Source organism: Ascaphus truei, chromosome 2 (genome assembly GCF_040206685.1).
Source record: "Ascaphus truei isolate aAscTru1 chromosome 2, aAscTru1.hap1, whole genome shotgun sequence".
Taxonomy (NCBI): domain Eukaryota; kingdom Metazoa; phylum Chordata; class Amphibia; order Anura; family Ascaphidae; genus Ascaphus; species Ascaphus truei.
Genome location: NC_134484.1, coordinates 2,789,425 through 2,816,025, shown reverse-complemented (window position 1 = coordinate 2,816,025; position 26,601 = coordinate 2,789,425). Strand labels below are relative to the sequence as shown.

General features: G+C 46.8%; 1 protein-coding gene across 1 annotated transcript in view; it reads right to left on the bottom strand.

Annotated features, from left to right (window-relative positions):
- Positions 1-1,361: 1,361 nt before the first annotated feature.
- Positions 1,362-26,601, bottom strand: part of LOC142474405 (putative flap endonuclease 1 homolog) — a 125,145-nt gene continuing 99,905 nt past the window's right edge. The window contains exon 11 of the mRNA XM_075580864.1: positions 1,362-3,321. Within this exon, the coding sequence (XP_075436979.1) occupies positions 3,219-3,321 (103 nt within the window). The 3' untranslated portion in view covers positions 1,362-3,218. The remainder of the gene's footprint in view (positions 3,322-26,601) is intronic.

The following is a 26,601-nucleotide window of genomic DNA, read 5'->3' as shown; positions in this document are numbered from 1 at the left end:
CGGGACAACGTCCCGGTCAGGAGTTCCTGCCGAAAACAGGTCTAGGACTATCGGGACTACGTCCCGGTCAGGAGTTTCGGCCGAATCTCGGTCCAGGAGTATCGGGACTAGGTCCTGGTCCGGAGTTTCGGCCGAATCTCGGTCCAGGACGTCCGGAACAAGGTTCCGATCGGGGTAACCCCTTTGCAATCGGGCGCACTGCACCTAGGAAAGGCTAGATCTCATACGCCCAGACCCCAGTAAGGGGATATTTCGGCCCATATCCACTAAAGCAGGGGTGCTCAACTCCAGTCCACAGGATCCCCCCGCCCCCAACAGGTCACGTTTTCAGGATATCCCTGCTGCAGCACAGGTGGCTCAATCAGTCACTGCTTCAGCACAGGTGGCTCAATCAGAGGCTCAGTTTTTGACAGCGTCTGATTGAGCCACCTGTGCTGAAGCAGGGATATCCTGAAAACCTGTCCTGTTGGGGGGGGGGGGGGCATGAGGAGGGGAGTTGAAACCCCCGGTACTAAAGGGTGCTACACTTATCTCGCATTCATTTCAATGGGAGGAGTGCAGGCGTGCTAAGACATGCTGAAGCAGAGCACCCTGCAGTGCATACAGATCCCAAGGACTTTATACCTGGAAACAGTATTATAACAGAACCCTTTATTCATACACATACATGTATATACTATATATGCAAACACGGAAAGATACCCGCTCTGCCTAGGAACAGCGATGGTCAATGTTACAGGCAGGGAACGCGGAGCTAAAAGGGGGCAGAAAGTAGTCCTTACAGTGCGCAGACACCCCGCCCGGGAAGCCCGTATAACGCGCACGCAATGCTGGCGCAGTGTATAACTGCGCGGGAGAAACCCTGTCTGCGTCAGCCAGGCAATATCTGCTGGGGTGACCCGGCCGGAACCATAGGGGTCCAGTGGGCCGGACTGGGGGTCCCAATGCAATGGTGTGAATAACCGTAATGTTAAACATCAATTCATCTTTAATAGGTGCGTTCAAATTAGGGGGACCGAAAAACGGGGTCAGTTAGCGAGCCGAGAAGGTGTTGCGCTCAATGAACAGCAGCATAGATAGCGGCACGGTAAAACGCCCGTCTGCGCCAAACGCCTAACACCCTTTCGGCTCGCTAACTGACCCCGTTTTTCGGTCCCCCTAATTTGAACGCACCTATTAAAGATGAATTGATGTTTAACATTACGATTATTCACACCATTGCATTGGGACCCCCAGCCGGCCCACTGGACCCCTATGGTTCCGGCCGGGTTACCCCAGCAGATATTGCCTGGTTGACGCAGACAGGGTTTCTCCCGCGCAGTTATACACTGCGCCAGCATTGTGTGCGCGTTATACGGGCTTCCCGGGCGGGGTGTCTGCGCACTGTAAGGACTACTTTCTGTTCACTATATATTATATATCTATCATATAAAAACATTGAATGTCTTCCAAGAGGCTGCAAAACATCAACAACCCTGATTTTGTGGGAGAGGGGAGGGTCTCGTGGGCGAGGGGAGGGTTTCGTGGGAGAGGGGAGGGTCTCGTGGGTGAGGGGAGGGTCTCGTGGGCGAGGGGAGGGTCTCGTGGGCGAGGGGAGGGTCTCGTGGGAGAGGGGAGGGTCTCGTGGGCGAGGGGAGGGTCTCATGGTAGGTGGGAGTGCCGTGAGAGCGGGGGGGGGGTTTCGTGGGAGAGGGGAGACTCTCGTGAGAGGGGAGGGTCTCGTGGGTGAGGGGAGGGTCTCGTGGGAGAGGGGAGGGTCTCGTGGGTGAGGGGAGGGTCTCGTGGGAGAGGGAAGGGTCTCGTGGGTGAGGGGAGGGTCTCGTGGGAGAGGGGAGGGTCTCGTGGGAGAGGGGAGACTCTCGTGGAAGAGGGGAGGGTCTTGTGAGAGAGGGGAGGGTCTCGTGGGAGAGGGGAGGGTCTCGTGGGAGAGGGGAGGGTCTCGTGGGTGAGGGGAGGGTCTCGTGGGCGAGGGGAGGGTCTCGTGGGCGAGGGGAGGGTCTCGTGGGAGAGGGGAGGGTCTCGTGGGCGAGGGGAGGGTCTCATGGTAGGTGGGAGTGCCGTGAGAGCGGGGGGGGGGTTTCGTGGGAGAGGGGAGACTCTCGTGAGAGGGGAGGGTCTCGTGGGTGAGGGGAGGGTCTCGTGGGAGAGGGGAGGGTCTCGTGGGTGAGGGGAGGGTCTCGTGGGAGAGGGAAGGGTCTCGTGGGTGAGGGGAGGGTCTCGTGGGAGAGGGGAGGGTCTCGTGGGAGAGGGGAGACTCTCGTGGAAGAGGGGAGGGTCTTGTGAGAGAGGGGAGGGTCTCGTGGGAGAGGGGAGGGTCTCGTGGGAGAGGGGAGGGTCTCGTGGGAGAGGAGAGGGTCTCGTGGGAGAGGGGAGGGTCTCGTGGGAGAGGGGAGGGTCTCGTGGAAGAGGGGAGGGTCTCTTGGGCGAGAGGAGAGTCTCTTGGGCGAGAGGAGGGTCTCGTGGAAGAGGGGAGGGTCTTGTGGGAGAGGGAAGGGTCTTGTGGGAGAGGGGAGGGTCTCGTGGGCGAGAGGAGGGTCTCGTGGAAGAGGGGAGGGTCTCGAAGGAGAGGGAAGGGTCTTGTGGGAGAGGGGAGGGTCTCGTGGGCGAGAGGAGGGTCTCGTGGAAGAGGGGAGGGTCTCGTAGAAGAGGGGAGGGTCTCGTAGGAGAGGGAAGGGTCTTGTGGGAGAGGGGAGGGTCTCGTGAGAGAGGGGAGGGTCTCGTGGAAGAGGGGAGGGTCTCATGGGCGAGAGGAGGGTCTCGTGGAAGAGGGGAGGGTCTCGTAGGAGAGGAAAGGGTCTTGTGGGAGAGGGAAGGGTCTTGTGGGAGAGGGGAGGGTCTCGTGGAAGAGGGGAGGGTCTCGTAGGAGAGGGAAGGGTCTTGTGGGAGAGGGGAGGGTCTCGTGAGAGAGGGGAGGGTCTCGTGGAAGAGGGGAGGGTCTCGTGAGAGAGGGGAGGGTCTCGTGGAAGAGGGGAGGGTCTCGTGAGAGAGGGGAGGGTCTCGTGAGAGAGGGGAGGGTCTCGTGAGAGAGGGGAGGGTCTCGTGGAAGAGGGGAGGGTCTCGTGAGAGAGGGGAGGATCTCAGACAGAGTACCAGCTCTGAGTAACTCCAGGTTACACCGTACTAATACAATTAGATTGTAAGCTCTTCGGGACAGTGACAAAAAGCCGCGACTCCTCACTTTCTGGCCATGGTGATTAGCGGCTGAGGAGTTGGGTAACCTAGTCTCCTAGTGCTTGAGAGGTCGGATGCTCCGAGCTCCGGCTGTGTCCAGGTTCAGGGTGTGCTGGGGGGGAGACTTCACAGCTGCTGCCTGGGTGAGGCCTGTGTAAAGAGAGGGGGGCAACAAGACAAGATAAAACCTCAATAATAAGCACCGAACTTAAGAAGCACACAACAGCAGCGGTGCCAGCCTCCCCCTTACACACACACACTGCAGCAGCGGTGCCAGTCTCCCCCTCACACACACACACACACACACACAGCAGCAGCGGTGCCAGCCTCCCCCTCACATACACACACACAGCAGCAGCGGTGCCAGCCTCCCCCTTACACACACACACACACTGCAGCAGCGGTGCCAGCCTCCCCCTCACATACACACACAGCAGCAGCGGTGCCAGCCTCCCCCTCACATACACACACACACAGCAGCAGCGGTGCCAGCCTCCCCCTCACATACACACACAGCAGCAGCGGTGCCAGCCTCCCCCTCACACACACCCAGCAGCGGTGCCAGCCTCCCCCTCACATACACACACACAGGAGCAACGGTGCCAGCCTCCCCCTTACACACACACACTGCAGCAGCGGTGCCAGCCTCCCCCTCACATACACACACACAGCAGCAGTGGCGCCAGCCTCCCCCTCACATACACACACACTGCAGCAGCGATGCCAGCCTCCCCCTTACACACACACTGCAGCAGCGGTGCCAGCCTCCCCCTTACACACACACTGCAGCAGCGGTGCCAGCCTCCCCATCACATACACACAGCAGCAGCGGTGCCAGCCTCCCCTCACATACACACAGCAGCAGCGGTGCCAGCCTCCCCCTCACATACACACAGCAGCAGTGGTGCCAGCCTCCCCCTCACATACACACACACAGCAGCAGCGGTGCCAGCCTCTCCCTCACATACACACAGCAGCAGCGGTGCCAGCCTCCCCCTCACATACACACACAGCAGCATCGGTGCCAGCCTCCCCCTCACATACACACACACAGCAACGGTGCCAGCCTCCCCCTCACACACAGGAAGGGGAGGCGCTGTGAGCCAAGATGGCGGCAGACCCTGGAGGAGGGAGAGGAGTTGGAACCAGGTCTCAAGCTAATCTGAATGCGGATAAGAAAGTTTCACTGGAAGCTAAAGTGCAGAAACTTCTGCAAAAGAAAGAGTCAGAAAATGTGGAAAAAGAGATGAATGAAAATGTTGGGCAGAAAGAAGCTGAAATGGAGAATACTGAAAGTCCGGCTCAGAACCAGACGGGTAAGAGAACTGCGGCTAAAACCAGCTCAAGGTCTAATGAAGCCAGGAGTAAAAGGCAGGCAGAACATGAGAAAAGGGGACTTGGGGTCACAGAAATTGTTATCCCACAAGTTAGTAAGGACATACACACTAATGCACAGGCAACTGCAGCTACACCTGAGACAGAGACCCCGCAAGCAGCTGCACCTGAGAAAGAGACCCCGCAAGCAGCTGCACCTGACGCAGTGACCCCGCAAACAACGGTACCTGACGCAGTGACCCTGTATACAACTGTACCGGAGACAGAGACCCCGCAAGCAGCTGCACCTGACACAGTGACCCTGTATACAGCTGTACCTGATACAGAGACACTGCATACAACTGCACCCGACACAGTGACCCTGTATACAGCTGCACCTGTGACAGAAACTCTGCATACAACTGCACCTGATACAGAGACCCTGTAAACAGCTGCACCGGAGACAGAGACCCTGCACACAACTATACCTAATACAGAAACCCTGCAAGCAGCTGAGGGGAGCAGACAGGTGCAGGAATTAGCAGCCACACCCAAGGCAGACACACAGCAAACAGCCCAGGCTGAGAGCCCGAATAATGCTGGCAATACACCTGAGACAGAGCAGCAGACAGCCCAAGCACAGGAAGAAGTGTCTGAAGTGTAAATGGCTGAAGCAGTGGAGAACGCTGAAGCAGTTGAGGCTTTTGAGGCGCAAGAAATGGAGATTCTTAAAATGGGAGAGAAATCCATACTGCCTGCAGCAGCATCATCAAAGCCCTTAGCAGAAACAGGAGCGGCAAAAGCAAAGTCCTTAGCTGAAGCAGGAACGGCAGCAAAACCAACAGGAGCGGCCGAGTCAGCTCCCCCCCAGCAGTCAGCATGGAGTACAAGATGCCCAGGTACATCTTATATGTCATTTGATGATGCCAGAAAGCGCAGGAACGTTGTCAGTTATTGTGGGGATATGGTTCCTATACCGGACAGATTTGTTATAGGAAAGGACTTGATCAAAGTTTCTCTTGGCTTCCAACCCAGTGAGGTGTACGCTTTGTTACATGCTCCTAATAGCAGGAACTATGAAGTCAGCTTTAAGACACCAGAAGGGCTTGAAAAATTCTGGTTTTATTACAGAGAAGTGAAGGATAATCCAGAATAGGAATTCTTTAAAGTTATCCAGGTATCTCGCCCTGTGACCGTGGAAGTGAATATTATCTTTGATATTGAGACTGTAGCGGTAGAAGATATATGTTTTTGGCTGCAAAGACAGTGCGATGTTCAGTCCGGTCCAGTGAAAAGTATGGATGCTGAAGGTTTCTGGAATGGGGGCTACAAGTCTAAAGTTAAGCTCAGGTACACACACAATGTGGCATGTCACCTCCCAAACGCCATATATATTGGAAGAGATCGCGGGCGATGTTTTTATTGGGGACAGCCTAAAAAGTGTTTTAAATGTGATTCCCCCAGGCACTTAAGCTCAGCGTGTGACAAAATCAGGTGCACTTTATGTGGTTCAATTGGTCATCACAGCTCTGAGTGTGACAAGGACATTGTCTGCAACCTGTGCTATAAATGTGGTCATTCCTTTAAAGATTGCCCAGAAGCCGAACACAACCATTACAGGCAGAATGAAATGTCTCGTGTACAGAATACAGCATCTCCTAGTGATAAAGAGAATATCACAGAGTCATCAGAAAGTCTTCAACTTGCACCTGTAGAAGAGGTTTTAAAGTCTCTGGGTATGATATATAAACTTCCAGCCCAAAGGGGGTCAGACGGAGAGCACAGGAGCGATCTGAGCAAAGATGGCGACGAGTCCCGCAAAGATGGCGGCGAGTCCCGCAAAGATGGCGGCGAGTCCCGCAAAGATGGCGGCGAACCCTGCAAAGATGGCGGCGAACCCTGCAAAGATGGCGGCGAACCCTGCAAAGATGGCGGCGAACCCTGCAAAGATGGCGATAATGAATGGGAAACAATAACAAGTAAAAACAAGACTGCCCTAACCAGCTCAGCAGGAAAGAAAACTACAGAAACTGTCCAAGAAGAGATCTCGCTGCACAATACATATGAGGTATTGGGGGAAAAGAGTTGGGGCGAAAAGATGGATGACGCAGACCCCGATATGTCGGACAGTCAGACCTCACAGCAGTCTGGATCTATTCAGGACATTGAGATGGCCGGACCATCGAATAAGAGAAATCTGCCATCTGAGAGTAGCCCCGGGAAAAAGAAAATGGTCAAAAAGAAAAATGGTGCTAAAAAGAAAAGGGCGGTGATTGACTCACTAAATATGCCAAAGTGCCCCTCTCCGCTGAAAGTGGCAACTATTAATGTGAACAGTATTAAGGGGAAAAGACCCGGACTGAAGCCTTTACTGTTCTAAAGAACTTTAATAATGAGGCTTTCTTTTTGCAGGAAACCCGCTTGACCACTACGAGTGACGTTTTTGTGTGTAGAAGGGACTGGATTTGGGGCCCCTCTTTCTGGTCCTTTGGACCAGATAAATGTGATGGTGTAGGCATTGTTTTCAAAGGGATTTCCGTTATTTGCAACAAATTAGTTGACATAATGCCTGGAAGGTGTCTTTTGTTAGATGTTAAAATTGAAGCTGTTGATTACAGACTAATTAACTGTAACGGGTTTCCCCCCCCCCAATCTCACATTGGCCCGGGTAGTCTAACCAGTCCCCATTACATGTTCGTGTCTGGTGGTGCACCTGTAGGCAACAGGGCTCCTGAGTCTCCCGCTTGATGGTATTAGGGGATGTCATCCAGACAGGCAGCTGAGGTAGTGTGTGCGAGTCCTACCTATATCCAGTGCAACGCCTCCACCTCATCAGGATCTATGCTTCCGCAGGGAGATGGTCCTGGTGAGGAACTCCTTCTTGGTGGTGCCATCCACTGCTGAGTAACTTCACACTCACACAGTGGAGGTATATTCGAACAGGGCATCTTTATTGAGGGTTGGTATGGGCCAGCTGCCCCTCACAGATAGCAACTCAGCCGCTCATCTCTTTGCAGCACTCCATTAGGAAGGTCCCTTCTCTAATAGATCTGCTTTCCACCTCTACTCTCAGAGAGATTCTCCAGCTTCACTGGCTGCTGTCAGCTCCTCTCTTGAGCTGCTTTGTCTCTCTCAGCTCCTGTAACTCTCCTTCGTATGCTCACTGACTCACAGCTAGCCGGAGACACTGCAACATTGTTGCAGACCTTCAGGTGCCTCTCAGTGAACAGAGCAGCACAACAACAGGAAACTGAACTCCTAACTTTAGGCAGTGCTGTGTCTTATATCACCCCCCAGAGAACAAACATGCTCTGTATCACTAAGTGGGAACACACTGCATGTTGTCACTTCCTTTGGGGACATATGACACCTCACCAGAGTGTGAGGGCAAACCTCCATTGATTGTTGCTGGCAATCCTGCACACTTACCAGGGTTACTGCCAACATGAGAAAGAGATATGTACACCAATCCTAGACATGGCTACATAACATTTATGGTCCACAAAGTAGAACCGAAAGAAAAGATTTGTTTTCTTTAATAAGGCCCTATTTACATACAGCGAAAATAGTCATTTTTGGCAGTGATTTTAATTGTGTCTCATATGTTCAGGATAGAGAGAAAACCAGAGACTGTATTCAGTATGACTCCATATTTCTCAACGATATGTGCACTCAGGCTGGTTTGGTAGATGTCTTTAAGACACAAAACCCAAATAAAGCGGGGTATACATATATAAAAGGTGACTCTAAAAGTCGGATAGACAAAATATATGTAAAAAAACAAACAAAGTTTAATAATGTTATTTTAAAGCCTGTGGAGTTTTCGGATCACGCTCTGTTGGCGGTGACCCTAAATCTGGAAGAGTCTGGTGTGTCCGGGCCTGGTTATTGGAAATTTAACGCCAATATCCTAAAGTGTGATAAGACCGTGGCTAGGTGTAAAGATCTCCTGGAAGCCAGGTTAACATTAATAAGCTTGTATGAAAACTCTGGTGCATGGTGGGAGGAAACAAAACACGAAATTAAGTTTTTTTTCAAGAAGAAAGCGCATAATTATCATAATTTGAAGTATAAAAAATATTTGTCACTCAGATTGAAATTATATCGCGCTTTTTCTGCCATACAAAGCGGGGAAGAGGTAAAGGCAGAATACATCCGTGACATAAAAGGACAAATGAAGGAGTGACAGTATAATCGCCTCTCCTCCCTGTATAATCACCTCTCCTCCCTGTATAATCGCCTCTCCTCCCTGTATAATCGCCTCTCCTCCCTGTATAATCGCCTCTCCTCCCTGTATAATCGCCTCTCCTCCCTGTATAATCGCCTCTCCTCGCTGACCCACGAGGGGGAATGTGGGGATTTTACACGTTTCACACCTGATATTTTTGAGCAGTGTAAAGAAAGGAAACAGGAATCTGTCACAGATCCGGCAAAATTACTTGACTTGGTGACTTCTTTTTATGAGAAGATATTTAATGGGAAAAAGATAGCAAAAAGCAACATTGACAAAGTTTTAAAACAATGTAATACGCCTAAATTAGAACCAGAGGATTGTGCGGCCATAGTTCCCCCCATCTCTGTAACGGAGGTAGAAACAGCCATCGGGTCCTTGGGATAAAACAAAACTCCTGGTTCTGATGGCTTAACTTCCGAGTTTTATCAGTTTTTCTGTGAGGTTCTGAGCCCAGTACTGAGCGATCTGTACAATGAGGCTTTGAATGAGACCGGATTATCATCCTCGCAGTCTCAGTCCATATTAACTACTGTATACTGTATAAAAAAGGTGACAGTAGAGATATAAAAAACTGGCGCCCAATAGCGTTATTGAATACGGATTATAAAATTCTAGCAAAGATTTTGTGTACCAGGTTGGGATCTGTAGCGGAAACGCTCATATGTACGAGTCAGTCCTGTGGGATCCAAGGAAGGAATATTGCCAACTCTCTTATAAGTGTCAGAGAGATATTTGAGCAGGCAAAAAGTGGGGCCTTAGAAGGTTACATTGTTAATTTAGATCAGGAGAAGGCCTTTGATAGAGTCAATCATTTGTATCTTTTTAATGTCTTAGAGACTTATGGTTTGCCAACTCAGTTCATATCATGGTTGAAAACTCTATATGACAAAGCCGAAGGGAAACCAATTGTAAATGGCTGGATTGGATCCTGCTTTCGTATTAGATCAGGAGTACGTCAAGAATGTCCACTCAGCCCCTTACTATATGTGTTTGCTATAGACCCTTTTTTACGTATGTTAGAAGACAATAGAGACATCCAGCCAATACCAAAGATTTGTATAAAATGTATAGCGTATGCAGATGATGTATCTATTCTAATAACATCAAGAAAATGTTATGAAAGTGTACTTTCTGAATTTAAAAAATACTCTGACATCTCAGATTCCCAGATAAATAAAAGTAAGTCCATTGCACTGTGGATAGGAAAAAAAGAAAATAAATTTGAGCTCCCATCTGGTATAAAGTACGAGCCTGAAAATATTCGCATTTTGGGGATCAAATTTAATAGTCAGGATTCTGGTGAGCAAAACTGGGAAGAAAAACTTGGCATATGCAAAGCCAAAGTTACCAGGTGGAAACATTGGAAATTTTCTTTTGAGAGCAGAATCAGGATTGTTAAAACTTTTTTGCTGCCTATTTTCATCTATTTAAGTTTCGTATTTCCCCCGCCTGAGAAAGTTGTAGTTTCTTTAAATAATTTGTTTTTTCAGATGCTGTGGGGAAACAGACTCAATTTAGTGAGCAGACACATCACTTGCAGGCCTAGAAATAAGGGAGGTCTTAATATGGTGAACCCGGAGTTATTTTTTAATTTAGTATTCCTATGTTTTAATTTTCAGGGGATTTTCTCACAAAGTATATGGAGAAATTCTTTTAAGGAATGGTTGTCACCGCTGTTTGACAAATGGTTTGAGGGGGGAAATATCAAAAGAATGACTCAAAATATTGGATATTTACCGCCATATATTATTCGGACGGTTAAAGTTATTAGAAAATTACAAATAACTAGGACTGAAATGGAACAGCTTTCAAGGAAGCAGCTCTATACAAGTATTCTAGAGAGAACACCCCCAATAAGCCTGGATCTAAGACAATGTCCTGAGACCAGCCATGATGTGGTATTAAAGCAACTTGCTGATCCCAGATTACCGCAGAAAATGAGCGATGTCTCGTGGTTATTATTACATAGTAAAATGTATGTCAGGCAGAATTTAAAATACAGGAATATTGATGATAGGAATTGTCCACGGGAAAACTGTAATGTTTTAGAAACCATGGAGCATTTTTTATTGCAATGTCCATTTTCTATATTTTTATGGAAAAAAATTGCAAGTCATCTAAAAATCCCTATTTTGTCCAAACAGAGCTACCCCCGAGTAGCATACGGACTCTTTCCGGAAACCCAGAAACAGCATCACAATAGGACGCTGTGGCTGATTAACGTGATATCTATATACCATTATGGAACGCCAGATGTGCGGTATCGCTAAAAAGTATGTGATGCCGGCAGAAATCATTCTGAGTCACATTGTGTCGGATATAAAGAGCGTTCGGCAGCGGGAATCTGAGAGGTGGGAGAGAAATGTGTTTAAATCTCTTTGGAAGGGAATCTCTGTAATGTAATGTTTATGTGATTCTCTGGGTGTTATTCTGTAAGTATTGTGTGTATTTGTAAATAATTGTATTTTGTATTTAAATAAAAAAAGATTCCCCTCACACACACACACACAGCAGCAGCGGTGCCAGCCTCCCCCTCACATACAGACACAGCAGCAGCGGTGCCAGCCTCCCCCTCACATACACACCCAGCAGCGGTGCCAGCCTCCCCCTCACATACAGACACAGCAGCAGCGGTGCCAGCCTCCCCCTCACATACACACACACAGCAGCAGCGGTGCCAGCCTCCCCCTCACATACACACACACAGCAGCAGCGGTGCCAGTCTCCCCCTCACATACACACACACAGCAGCAGCGGTGCCAGTCTCCCCCTCACATACACACACACACACACAGCAGCGGTGCCAGCCTTCCCCTCACATACACACACACACAGCAGCAGCGGTGCCAGCCTCCCCCTCACATACACACACAGCAGCTGTGCCAGCCTCCCCCTCACATACACACACACAGCAGCAGCGGTGCCAGCCTCCCCCTCACATACACACACAGCAGCGGTGCCAGCCTCCCCCTCACACACACACACAGCAGCAGTGCCAGCCTCCCCCTCACATACACACAGCAGCGGTGCCAGCCTCCCCCTCACATACACACACACAGCAGCGGTGCCAGCCTCCCCCTCACACACAGGAAGGGGAGGAGCTGTGAGACAAGATGGCGGCAGACCCTGGAGGAGGGAGAGGAGTGGGAACCAGGTCTCAAGCTAATCTGAATGTGGATAAGAAAGTTTCCCTGGAAGCTAAAGTGAAGAAAATTTTGCAAAAGAAAGAGTCAGAAAATATGGAAAAAGAGATGAATGAAAATGTTGGGCAGAAAGAAGCTGAAATGGAAAATACTGAAAGTCCAGCTCAGAACCAGACGGGTAAGAGAACTGCGGCTAAAACCAGCTCAAGGTCTAATGAAGCCAGAAGTAAAAGGCAGGCAGAACATGAGAAAAGGAGACTTGGGGGTCACAAAAATTGTTATCCCACAAGTTAGTAAGGACATACGCACTAATGCACAGGCAAATACAGCAACACCTGACAGAGACCCTGCATGCAACTGTACCTGACACAGAGACCCTGCATACAACTGCACCTGACACAGTGACCCCGCAAACAACTGTACCTGACGCAGTGACCCCGCAAACAACTGCACCTGACACAGTGACCCTGTATACAGTACAACTGTACCTGATACAGAAACTCTGCATACAACTGTACCTGAGACAGAGGCACTGCATACAACTGCACCTGAAACAGAAACTGCATACAACTGTACCTGACACAGAAACACTACAAGCAGGTGAGGGGAGCAGACAGGTGCAGGAATTAGCAGCCACACCCAAGGCAGACACACTGCGAACAGCCCAGGCTGAGAGCCCGAATAATGCTGGCAATACACCTGAGACAGAGCAGCAAACAGGCCAAGCACAGGAAGAAGTGTCTGAAATGGAAATGGCTGAAGCAGTGGAGAACGCTGAAGCAGTAGAGGCTTTTGAGGCACAAGAAATGGAGATTCCTAAAGTGGGAGAGAAATCCATACAGCCTGCAGCAGCATCAAAGCCCTTGGCAGAAACAGGAGTGGCAAAGGCAAAGTCCTTAGGTGAAGCAGGAACTGCAGCAAAACCAACAGGAGCGGCTGAGCCAGCTCCCCCCCAGCAGTCAGCATGGAGTACAAGACGCCCAGGTACATCTTATATGTCATTTGATGATGCCAGAAAGCGCAGGAACGTAGTCAGGCTGCATTATTGGGGGGATATGGCTCCTATACCGGACAGATTTGTTGTAGGAAAAGACTTGATCAAAGTTTCTCTTGGCTTCCAACCCAGTGAGGTGTATGCTTTGTTACATGCTCCTAATAGCAGGAACTATGAAGTCAGCTTTAAGACACCAGAAGCGCTAGAAAAATTCTGGTTTCGTTACAGAGAAGTGAAGGATAATCCAGAATGGGAATTCTTTAAAGTTATCCAGGTATCTCGCCCTGTGACCGTGGAAGTGAATATTATCTTTGATATTGAGACTGTAGCGGTAGAAGATATACGTTTTTGGCTGCAAAGACGATGTTCTGTCCGGTACAGTGAAAAATATGGACGCTGAAGGTTTCTGGAATGGGGGCTACAAGTTTACAGTTAAGCTCAGGTACACACACAATGTGGCATGTCACCTCCCAAACGCCATATATATTGGAAGGGATCGCGGGCGATGTTTTTATTGGGGACAGCCTAAAAAGTGTTTTAAATGTGATTCCCCCAGGCACTTTAGCTCAGCATGTGATAAAATCAGGTGCACTTTATGTGGTTCGATTGGTCATCACAGCTCTGAGTGTGACAAGGACATTGTCTGCAACCTGTGCTATAAATGTGGTCATTCCTTTAAAGATTGTCCAGAAGCCGAACACAACCATTACAGGCAGAATGAAATGTCTCGTGTACAGAATACAGCATCTCCTAGTGATAAAGAGAATATCACAGAGTCATCAGAAAGTCTTCAACTTGCACCTGTAGAAGAGGTTTTAAAGTCTCTGGGTATGATATATAAACTTCCAGCCCAAAGGGGGTCAGACGGAGAGCACAGGAGCGATCTGAGCAAAGATGGCGACGAGTCCCGCAAAGATGGCGGCGAGTCCCGCAAAGATGGCGGCGAGTCCCGCAAAGATGGCGGCAAGTCCCGCAAAGATGGCGGCGAACCCTGCAAAGATGGCGGCGAACCCTGCAAAGATGGCGGCGAACCCTGCAAAGATGGCGGCGAACCCTGCAAAGATGGCGATAATGAATGGGAAACAATAACAAGTAAAAACAAGACTGCCCAAACCAGCTCAGCTAGAAAGAAAACTACAGAAACTGTCCAAGAAGAGATCTCGCTGCACAATACATATGAGGTATTGGGGGAAAAGAGTTGGGGCGAAAAGATGGATGACGCAGACCCCGATATGTCGGACAGTCAGGCCTCACAGCAGTCTGGATCTATTCAGGACATTGAGATGGCCGGACCATCGAATAAGAGAAATCTGCCATCTGAGAGTAGCCCCGGGAAAAAGAAAATGGTCAAAAAGAAAAATGGTGCTAAAAAGAAAAGGGCGGTGATTGACTCACTAAATATGCCAAAGTGCCCCTCTCCGCTGAAAGTGGCAACTATTAATGTGAACAGTATTAAGGGGAAAAGACCCGGACTGAAGCCTTTACTGTTCTAAAGAACTTTAATAATGAGGGTTTCTTTTTGCAGGAAACCCGCTTGACCGCTACGAGTGACGTTTTTGTGTGTAGAAGGGACTGGATTTGGGGCCCCTCTTTCTGGTCCTTTGGACCAGATAAATGTGATGGTGTAGGCATTGTTTTCAAAGGGATTTCCGTTATTTGCAACAAATTAGTTGACATAATGCCTGGAAGGTGTCTTTTGTTAGATGTTAAAATTGAAGCTGTTGATTACAGATTAATTAACATTTATGGTCCACAAAGTAGAACCGAAAGAAAAGATTTGTTTTCTTTAATAAGGCCCTATTTACATACAGCGAAAATAGTCATTTTTGGCGGTGATTTTAATTGTGTCTCATATGTTCAGGATAGAGAGAAAACCAGAGACTGTATTCAGTATGACTCCATATTTCTGAACGATATGTGCACTCAGGCTGGTTTGGTAGATGTCTTTAAGACACAAAACCCAAATAAAGCGGGGTATACATATATAAAAGGTGACTCTAAAAGTCGGATAGACAAAATATATGTAAAAAAACAAACAAAGTTTAATAATGTTATTTTAAAGCCTGTGGAGTTTTCGGATCACGCTCTGTTAGCGGTGACCCTAAATCTGGAAGAGTCTGGTGTGTCCGGGCCTGGTTATTGGAAATTTAACGCCAATATCCTAAAGTGTGATAAGACCGTGGCTAGGTGTAAAGATCTCCTGGAAGCCAGGTTAACATTAATAAGCTTGTATGAAAACTCTGGTGCATGGTGGGAGGAAACAAAACACGAAATTAAGTTTTTTTTCAAGAAGAAAGCGCATAATTATCATAATTTGAAGTATAAAAAATATTTGTCACTCAGATTGAAATTATATCGCGCTTTTTCTGCCATACAAAGCGGGGAAGAGGTAAAGGCAGAATACATCCGTGACATAAAAGGACAAATGAAGGAGTGACAGTATAATCGCCTCTCCTCCCTGTATAATCGCCTCTCCTCCCTGTATAATCGCCTCTCCTCCCTGTATAATCGCCTCTCCTCCCTGTATAATCGCCTCTCCTCCCTGTATAATCGCCTCTCCTCCCTGTATAATCGCCTCTCCTCGCTGACCCACGAGGGGGAATGTGGGGATTTTACACGTTTCACACCTGATATTTTTGAGCAGTGTAAAGAAAGGAAACAGGAATCTGTCACAGATCCGGCAAAATTACTTGACTTGGTGACTTCTTTTTATGAGAAGATATTTAATGGGAAAAAGATAGCAAAAAGCAACATTGACAAAGTTTTAAAACAATGTAATACGCCTAAATTAGAACCAGAGGATTGTGCGGCCATAGTTCCCCCCATCTCTGTAACGGAGGTAGAAACAGCCATCGGGTCCTTGGGATAAAACAAAACTCCTGGTTCTGATGGCTTAACTTCCGAGTTTTATCAGTTTTTCTGTGAGGTTCTGAGCCCAGTACTGAGCGATCTGTACAATGAGGCTTTGAATGAGACCGGATTATCATCCTCGCAGTCTCAGTCCATATTAACTACTGTATACTGTATAAAAAAGGTGACAGTAGAGATATAAAAAACTGGCGCCCAATAGCGTTATTGAATACGGATTATAAAATTCTAGCAAAGATTTTGTGTACCAGGTTGGGATCTGTAGCGGAAACGCTCATATGTACGAGTCAGTCCTGTGGGATCCAAGGAAGGAAGATTGCCATCTCTCTTATAAGTGTCAGAGAGATATTTGAGCAGGCAAAAAGTGGGGCCTTACAAGGTTACATTGTTAATTTAGATCAGGAGAAGGCCTTTGATAGAGTCAATCATTTGTATCTTTTTAATGTCTTAGAGACTTATGGTTTGCCAACTCAGTTCATATCATGGTTGAAAACTCTATATGACAAAGCCGAAGGGAAACCAATTGTAAATGGCTGGATTGGATCCTGCTTTCGTATTAGATCAGGAGTACGTCAAGAATGTCCACTCAGCCCCTTACTATATGTGTTTGCTATAGACCCTTTTTTACGTATGTTAGAAGACAATAGAGACATCCAGCCAATACCAAAGATTTGTATAAAATGTATAGCGTATGCAGATGATGTATCTATTCTAATAACATCAAGAAAATGTTATGAAAGTGTACTTTCTGAATTTAAAAAATACTCTGACATCTCAGATTCCCAGATAAATAAAAGTAAGTCCATTGCACTGTGGATAGGAAAAAAAGAAAATAAATTTGAGCTCCCATCTGGTATAAAGTACGAGCCTGAAAATATTCGCATTTTGGGGATCAAATTTAATAGTCAGGATTCTGGTGAGCAAAACTGGGAAGAAAAACTTGGCATATGCAAAGCCAAAGTTACCAGGTGGAAACATTGGAAATTTTCTTTTGAGAGCAGAATCAGGATTGTTAAAACTTTTTTGCTGCCTATTTTCATCTATTTAAGTTTCGTATTTCCCCCGCCTGAGAAAGTTGTAGTTTCTTTAAATAATTTGTTTTTTCAGATGCTGTGGGGAAACAGACTCAATTTAGTGAACAGACACATCACTTGCAGGCCTAGAAATAAGGGAGGTCTTAATATGGTGAACCCGGAGTTATTTTTTAATTTAGTATTCCTATGTTTTAATTTTCAGGGGATTTTCTCACAAAGTATATGGAGAAATTCTTTTAAGGAATGGTTGTCACCGCTGTTTGACAAATGGTTTGAGGGGGGAAATATCAAAAGAATGACTCAAAATATTGGATATTTACCGCCATATATTATTCGGACGGTTAAAGTTATTAGAAAATTACAAATAACTAGGACTGAAATGGAACAGCTTTCAAGGAAGCAGCTCTATACAAGTATTGTAGAGAGAACTCCCCCAATAAGCCTGGAGCTCAGACGATGTCCTGAGACCAGCCATGATGTGGTATTAAAGCAACTTGCTGATCCCAGATTACCGCAGAAAATGAGCGATGTCTCGTGGTTATTATTTCATAGTAAAATGTATGTCAGGCAGAATTTAAAATACAGGAATATTGATGATAGGAATTGTCCACGGGAAAACTGTAATGTTTTAGAAACCATGGAGCATTTTTTATTGCAATGTCCATTTTCTATATTTTTATGGAAAAAAATTGCAAGTCATCTAAAAATCCCTATTTTGTCCAAACAGAGCTACCCCCGAGTAGCATACGGACTCTTTCCGGAAACCCAGAAACAGCATCACAATAGGACGCTGTGGCTGATTAACGTGATATCTATATACCATTATGGAACGCCAGATGTGCGGTATCGCTAAAAAGTATGTGATGCCGGCAGAAATCATTCTGAGTCACATTGTGTCGGATATAAAGAGCGTTCGGCAGCGGGAATCTGAGAGGTGGGAGAGAAATGTGTTTAAATCTCTTTGGAAGGGAATCTCTGTAATGTAATGTTTATGTGATTCTCTGGGTGTTATTCTGTAAGTATTGTGTGTATTTGTAAATAATTGTATTTTGTATTTAAATAAAAAAAGATTCCCCTCACACACACACACACAGCAGCAGCGGTGCCAGCCTCCCCCTCACATACAGACACAGCAGCAGCGGTGCCAGCCTCCCCCTCACATACACACACACAGCAGCAGCGGTGCCAGCCTCCCCCTCACATACACACACACAGCAGCAGCGGTGCCAGTCTCCCCCTCACATACACACACACAGCAGCAGCGGTGCCAGTCTCCCCCTCACATACACACACACACACACAGCAGCGGTGCCAGCCTTCCCCTCACATACACACACACACAGCAGCAGCGGTGCCAGCCTCCCCCTCACATACACACACAGCAGCTGTGCCAGCCTCCCCCTCACATACACACACACAGCAGCAGCGGTGCCAGCCTCCCCCTCACATACACACACAGCAGCGGTGCCAGCCTCCCCCTCACACACACACACAGCAGCAGTGCCAGCCTCCCCCTCACATACACACAGCAGCGGTGCCAGCCTCCCCCTCACATACACACACACAGCAGCGGTGCCAGCCTCCCCATCACACACAGGAAGGGGAGGAGCTGTGAGACAAGATGGCGGCAGACCCTGGAGGAGGGAGAGGAGTGGGAACCAGGTCTCAAGCTAATCTGAATGTGGATAAGAAAGTTTCCCTGGAAGCTAAAGTGAAGAAAATTTTGCAAAAGAAAGAGTCAGAAAATATGGAAAAAGAGATGAATGAAAATGTTGGGCAGAAAGAAGCTGAAATGGAAAATACTGAAAGTCCAGCTCAGAACCAGACGGGTAAGAGAACTGCGGCTAAAACCAGCTCAAGGTCTAATGAAGCCAGAAGTAAAAGGCAGGCAGAACATGAGAAAAGGAGACTTGGGGGTCACAAAAATTGTTATCCCACAAGTTAGTAAGGACATACGCACTAATGCACAGGCAAATACAGCAACACCTGACAGAGACCCTGCATGCAACTGTACCTGACACAGAGACCCTGCATACAACTGCACCTGACACAGTGACCCCGCAAACAACTGTACCTGACGCAGTGACCCCGCAAACAACTGCACCTGACACAGTGACCCTGTATACAGTACAACTGTACCTGATACAGAAACTCTGCATACAACTGTACCTGAGACAGAGGCACTGCATACAACTGCACCTGAAACAGAAACTGCATACAACTGTACCTGACACAGAAACACTACAAGCAGGTGAGGGGAGCAGACAGGTGCAGGAATTAGCAGCCACACCCAAGGCAGACACACTGCGAACAGCCCAGGCTGAGAGCCCGAATAATGCTGGCAATACACCTGAGACAGAGCAGCAAACAGGCCAAGCACAGGAAGAAGTGTCTGAAATGGAAATGGCTGAAGCAGTGGAGAACGCTGAAGCAGTAGAGGCTTTTGAGGCACAAGAAATGGAGATTCCTAAAGTGGGAGAGAAATCCATACAGCCTGCAGCAGCATCAAAGCCCTTGGCAGAAACAGGAGTGGCAAAGGCAAAGTCCTTAGGTGAAGCAGGAACTGCAGCAAAACCAACAGGAGCGGCTGAGCCAGCTCCCCCCCAGCAGTCAGCATGGAGTACAAGACGCCCAGGTACATCTTATATGTCATTTGATGATGCCAGAAAGCGCAGGAACGTAGTCAGGCTGCATTATTGGGGGGATATGGCTCCTATACCGGACAGATTTGTTGTAGGAAAAGACTTGATCAAAGTTTCTCTTGGCTTCCAACCCAGTGAGGTGTATGCTTTGTTACATGCTCCTAATAGCAGGAACTATGAAGTCAGCTTTAAGACACCAGAAGCGCTAGAAAAATTCTGGTTTCGTTACAGAGAAGTGAAGGATAATCCAGAATGGGAATTCTTTAAAGTTATCCAGGTATCTCGCCCTGTGACCGTGGAAGTGAATATTATCTTTGATATTGAGACTGTAGCGGTAGAAGATATATGTTTTTGGCTGCAAAGACGATGTTCTGTCCGGTCCAGTGAAAAGTATGGATGCTGAAGGTTTCTGGAATGGGGGCTACAAGTCTAAAGTTAAGCTCAGGTACACACACAATGTGGCATGTCACCTCCCAAACGCCATATATATTGGAAGGGATCGCGGGCGATGTTTTTATTGGGGACAGCCTAAAAAGTGTTTTAAATGTGATTCCCCCAGGCACTTTAGCTCAGCATGTGATAAAATCAGGTGCACTTTATGTGGTTCGATTGGTCATCACAGCTCTGAGTGTGACAAGGACATTGTCTGCAACCTGTGCTATAAATGTGGTCATTCCTTTAAAGATTGCCCAGAAGCCGAACACAACCATTACAGGCAGAATGAAATGTCTCGTGTACAGAATACAGCATCTCCTAGTGATAAAGAGAATATCACAGAGTCATCAGAAAGTCTTCAACTTGCACCTGTAGAAGAGGTTTTAAAGTCTCTGGGTATGATATATAAACTTCCAGCCCAAAGGGGGTCAGACGGAGAGCACAGGAGCGATCTGAGCAAAGATGGCGACGAGTCCCGCAAAGATGGCGGCGAGTCCCGCAAAGATGGCGGCGAGTCCCGCAAAGATGGCGGCGAGTCCCGCAAAGATGGCGGCGAACCCTGCAAAGATGGCGGCGAACCCTGCAAAGATGGCGGCGAACCCTGCAAAGATGGCGGCGAACCCTGCAAAGATGGCGATAATGAATGGGAAACAATAACAAGTAAAAACAAGACTGCCCAAACCAGCTCAGCTAGAAAGAAAACTACAGAAACTGTCCAAGAAGAGATCTCGCTGCACAATACATATGAGGTATTGGGGGAAAAGAGTTGGGGCGAAAAGATGGATGACGCAGACCCCGATATGTCGGACAGTCAGGCCTCACAGCAGTCTGGATCTATTCAGGACATTGAGATGGCCGGACCATCGAATAAGAGAAATCTGCCATCTGAGAGTAGCCCCGGGAAAAAGAAAATGGTCAAAAAGAAAAATGGTGCTAAAAAGAAAAGAAAAGGGCGGTGATTGACTCACTAAATATGCCAAAGTGCCCCTCTCCGCTGAAAGTGGCAACTATTAATGTGAACAGTATTAAGGGGAAAAGACCCGGACTGAAGCCTTTACTGTTCTAAAGAACTTTAATAATGAGGGTTTCTTTTTGCAGGAAACCCGCTTGACCGCTACGAGTGACGTTTTTGTGTGTAGAAGGGACTGGATTTGGGGCCCCTCTTTCTGGTCCTTTGGACCAGATAAATGTGATGGTGTAGGCATTGTTTTCAAAGGGATTTCCGTTATTTGCAACAAATTAGTTGACATAATGCCTGGAAGGTGTCTTTTGTTAGATGTTAAAATTGAAGCTGTTGATTACAGACTAATTAACATTTATGGTCCACAAAGTAGAACCGAAAGAAAAGATTTGTTTTCTTTAATAAGGCCCTATTTACATACAGCGAAAATAGTCATTTTTGGCGGTGATTTTAATTGTGTCTCATATGTTCAGGATAGAGGGAAAACCAGAGACTGTATTCAGTATGACTCCATATTTCTGAACGATATGTGCACTCAGGCTGGTTTGGTAGATGTCTTTAAGACACAAAACCCAAATAAAGCGGGGTATACATATATAAAAGGTGACTCTAAAAGTCGGATAGACAAAATATATGTAAAAAAACAAACAAAGTTTAATAATGTTATTTTAAAGCCTGTGGAGTTTTCGGGTCACGCTCTGTTGGCGGTGACCCTAAATCTGGAAGAGTCTGGTGTGTCCGGGCCTGGTTATTGGAAATTTAACGCCAATATCCTAAAGTGTGATAAGACCGTGGCTAGGTGTAAAGATCTCCTGGAAGCCAGGTTAACATTAATAAGCTTGTATGAAAACTCTGGTGCATGGTGGGAGGAAACAAAACACGAAATTAAGTTTTTTTTCAAGAAGAAAGCGCATAATTATCATAATTTGAAGTATAAAAAATATTTGTCACTCAGATTGAAATTATATCGCGCTTTTTCTGCCATACAAAGCGGGGAAGAGGTAAAGGCAGAATACATCCGTGACATAAAAGGACAAATGAAGGAGTGACAGTATAATCGCCTCTCCTCCCTGTATAATCGCCTCTCCTCCCTGTATAATCGCCTCTCCTCCCTGTATAATCGCCTCTCCTCCCTGTATAATCGCCTCTCCTCCCTGTATAATCGCCTCTCCTCGCTGACCCACGAGGGGGAATGTGGGGATTTTACACGTTTCACACCTGATATTTTTGAGCAGTGTAAAGAAAGGAAACAGGAATCTGTCACAGATCCGGCAAAATTACTTGACTTGGTGACTTCTTTTTATGAGAAGATATTTAATGGGAAAAAGATAGCAAAAAGCAACATTGACAAAGTTTTAAAACAATGTAATACGCCTAAATTAGAACCAGAGGATTGTGCGGCCATAGTTCCCCCCATCTCTGTAACGGAGGTAGAAACAGCCATCGGGTCCTTGGGATAAAACAAAACTCCTGGTTCTGATGGCTTAACTTCCGAGTTTTATCAGTTTTTCTGTGAGGTTCTGAGCCCAGTACTGAGCGATCTGTACAATGAGGCTTTGAATGAGACCGGATTATCATCCTCGCAGTCTCAGTCCATATTAACTACTGTATACTGTATAAAAAAGGTGACAGTAGAGATATAAAAAACTGGCGCCCAATAGCGTTATTGAATACGGATTATAAAATTCTAGCAAAGATTTTGTGTACCAGGTTGGGATCTGTAGCGGAAACGCTCATATGTACGAGTCAGTCCTGTGGGATCCAAGGAAGGAAGATTGCCAACTCTCTTATAAGTGTCAGAGAGATATTTGAGCAGGCAAAAAGTGGGGCCTTAGAAGGTTACATTGTTAATTTAGATCAGGAGAAGGCCTTTGATAGAGTCAATCATTTGTATCTTTTTAATGTCTTAGAGACTTATGGTTTGCCAACTCAGTTCATATCATGGTTGAAAACTCTATATGACAAAGCCGAAGGGAAACCAATTGTAAATGGCTGGATTGGATCCTGCTTTCGTATTAGATCAGGAGTACGTCAAGAATGTCCACTCAGCCCCTTACAATATGTGTTTGCTATAGACCCTTTTTTACGTATGTTAGAAGACAATAGAGACATCCAGCCAATACCAAAGATTTGTATAAAATGTATAGCGTATGCAGATGATGTATCTATTCTAATAACATCAAGAAAATGTTATGAAAGTGTACTTTCTGAATTTAAAAAATACTCTGACATCTCAGATTCCCAGATAAATAAAAGTAAGTCCATTGCACTGTGGATAGGAAAAAAAGAAAATAAATTTGAGCTCCCATCTGGTATAAAGTACGAGCCTGAAAATATTCGCATTTTGGGGATCAAATTTAATAGTCAGGATTCTGGTGAGCAAAACTGGGAAGAAAAACTTGGCATATGCAAAGCCAAAGTTACCAGGTGGAAACATTGGAAATTTTCTTTTGAGAGCAGAATCAGGATTGTTAAAACTTTTTTGCTGCCTATTTTCATCTATTTAAGTTTCGTATTTCCCCCGCCTGAGAAAGTTGTAGTTTCTTTAAATAATTTGTTTTTTCAGATGCTGTGGGGAAACAGACTCAATTTAGTGAGCAGACACATCACTTGCAGGCCTAGAAATAAGGGAGGTCTTAATATGGTGAACCCGGAGTTATTTTTTAATTTAGTATTCCTATGTTTTAATTTTCAGGGGATTTTCTCACAAAGTATATGGAGAAATTCTTTTAAGGAATGGTTGTCACCGCTGTTTGACAAATGGTTTGAGGGGGGAAATATCAAAAGAATGACTCAAAATATTGGATATTTACCGCCATATATTATTCGGATGGTTAAAGTTATTAGAAAATTACAAATAACTAGGACTGAAATGGAACAGCTTTCAAGGAAGCAGCTCTATACAAGTATTGTAGAGAGAACACCCCCAATAAGCCTGGATCTAAGACAATGCCCTGAGACCAGCCATGATGTGGTATTAAAGCAACTTGCTGATCCCAGATTACCGCAGAAAATGAGCGATGTCTCGTGGTTATTATTACATAGTAAAATGTATGTCAGGCAGAATTTAAAATACAGGAATATTGATGATAGGAATTGTCCACGGGAAAACTGTAATGTTTTAGAAACCATGGAGCATTTTTTATTGCAATGTCCATTTTCTATATTTTTATGGAAAAAAATTGCAAGTCATCTAAAAATCCCTATTTTGTCCAAACAGAGCTACCCCCGAGTAGCATACGGACTCTTTCCGGAAACCCAGAAACAGCATCACAATAGGACGCTGTGGCTGATTAACGTGATATCTATATACCATTATGGAACGCCAGATGTGCGGTATCGCTAAAAAGTATGTGATGCCGGCAGAAATCATTCTGAGTCACATTGTGTCGGATATAAAGAGCGTTCGGCAGCGGGAATCTGAGAGGTGGGAGAGAAATGTGTTTAAATCTCTTTGGAAGGGAATCTCTGTAATGTAATGTTTATGTGATTCTCTGGGTGTTATTCTGTAAGTATTGTGTGTATTTGTAAATAATTGTATTTTGTATTTAAATAAAAAAAGATTCCCCTCACACACACACACACAGCAGCAGCGGTGCCAGCCTCCCCCTCACATACAGACACAGCAGCAGCGGTGCCAGCCTCCCCCTCACATACACACACACAGCAGCAGCGGTGCCAGCCTCCCCCTCACATACACACACACAGCAGCAGCGGTGCCAGTCTCCCCCTCACATACACACACACAGCAGCAGCGGTGCCAGTCTCCCCCTCACATACACACACACACAGCAGCGGTGCCAGCCTTCCCCTCACATACACACACACACAGCAGCAGCGGTGCCAGCCTCCCCCTCACATACACACACAGCAGCTGTGCCAGCCTCCCCCTCACATACACACACACAGCAGCAGCGGTGCCAGCCTCCCCCTCACATACACACACAGCAGCGGTGCCAGCCTCCCCCTCACACACACACACAGCAGCAGTGCCAGCCTCCCCCTCACATACACACAGCAGCGGTGCCAGCCTCCCCCTCACATACACACACACAGCAGCGGTGCCAGCCTCCCCCTCACACACAGGAAGGGGAGGAGCTGTGAGACAAGATGGCGGCAGACCCTGGAGGAGGGAGAGGAGTGGGAACCAGGTCTCAAGCTAATCTGAATGTGGATAAGAAAGTTTCCCTGGAAGCTAAAGTGAAGAAAATTTTGCAAAAGAAAGAGTCAGAAAATATGGAAAAAGAGATGAATGAAAATGTTGGGCAGAAAGAAGCTGAAATGGAAAATACTGAAAGTCCAGCTCAGAACCAGACGGGTAAGAGAACTGCGGCTAAAACCAGCTCAAGGTCTAATGAAGCCAGAAGTAAAAGGCAGGCAGAACATGAGAAAAGGAGACTTGGGGGTCACAAAAATTGTTATCCCACAAGTTAGTAAGGACATACGCACTAATGCACAGGCAAATACAGCAACACCTGACAGAGACCCTGCATGCAACTGTACCTGACACAGAGACCCTGCATACAACTGCACCTGACACAGTGACCCCGCAAACAACTGTACCTGACGCAGTGACCCCGCAAACAACTGCACCTGACACAGTGACCCTGTATACAGTACAACTGTACCTGATACAGAAACTCTGCATACAACTGTACCTGAGACAGAGGCACTGCATACAACTGCACCTGAAACAGAAACTGCATACAACTGTACCTGACACAGAAACACTACAAGCAGGTGAGGGGAGCAGACAGGTGCAGGAATTAGCAGCCACACCCAAGGCAGACACACTGCGAACAGCCCAGGCTGAGAGCCCGAATAATGCTGGCAATACACCTGAGACAGAGCAGCAAACAGGCCAAGCACAGGAAGAAGTGTCTGAAATGGAAATGGCTGAAGCAGTGGAGAACGCTGAAGCAGTAGAGGCTTTTGAGGCACAAGAAATGGAGATTCCTAAAGTGGGAGAGAAATCCATACAGCCTGCAGCAGCATCAAAGCCCTTGGCAGAAACAGGAGTGGCAAAGGCAAAGTCCTTAGGTGAAGCAGGAACTGCAGCAAAACCAACAGGAGCGGCTGAGCCAGCTCCCCCCCAGCAGTCAGCATGGAGTACAAGACGCCCAGGTACATCTTATATGTCATTTGATGATGCCAGAAAGCGCAGGAACGTAGTCAGGCTGCATTATTGGGGGGATATGGCTCCTATACCGGACAGATTTGTTGTAGGAAAAGACTTGATCAAAGTTTCTCTTGGCTTCCAACCCAGTGAGGTGTATGCTTTGTTACATGCTCCTAATAGCAGGAACTATGAAGTCAGCTTTAAGACACCAGAAGCGCTAGAAAAATTCTGGTTTCGTTACAGAGAAGTGAAGGATAATCCAGAATGGGAATTCTTTAAAGTTATCCAGGTATCTCGCCCTGTGACCGTGGAAGTGAATATTATCTTTGATATTGAGACTGTAGCGGTAGAAGATATACGTTTTTGGCTGCAAAGACGATGTTCTGTCCGGTCCAGTGAAAAATATGGACGCTGAAGGTTTCTGGAATGGGGGCTACAAGTTTACAGTTAAGCTCAGGTACACACACAATGTGGCATGTCACCTCCCAAACGCCATATATATTGGAAGGGATCGCGGGCGATGTTTTTATTGGGGACAGCCTAAAAAGTGTTTTAAATGTGATTCCCCCAGGCACTTTAGCTCAGCATGTGATAAAATCAGGTGCACTTTATGTGGTTCGATTGGTCATCACAGCTCTGAGTGTGACAAGGACATTGTCTGCAACCTGTGCTATAAATGTGGTCAT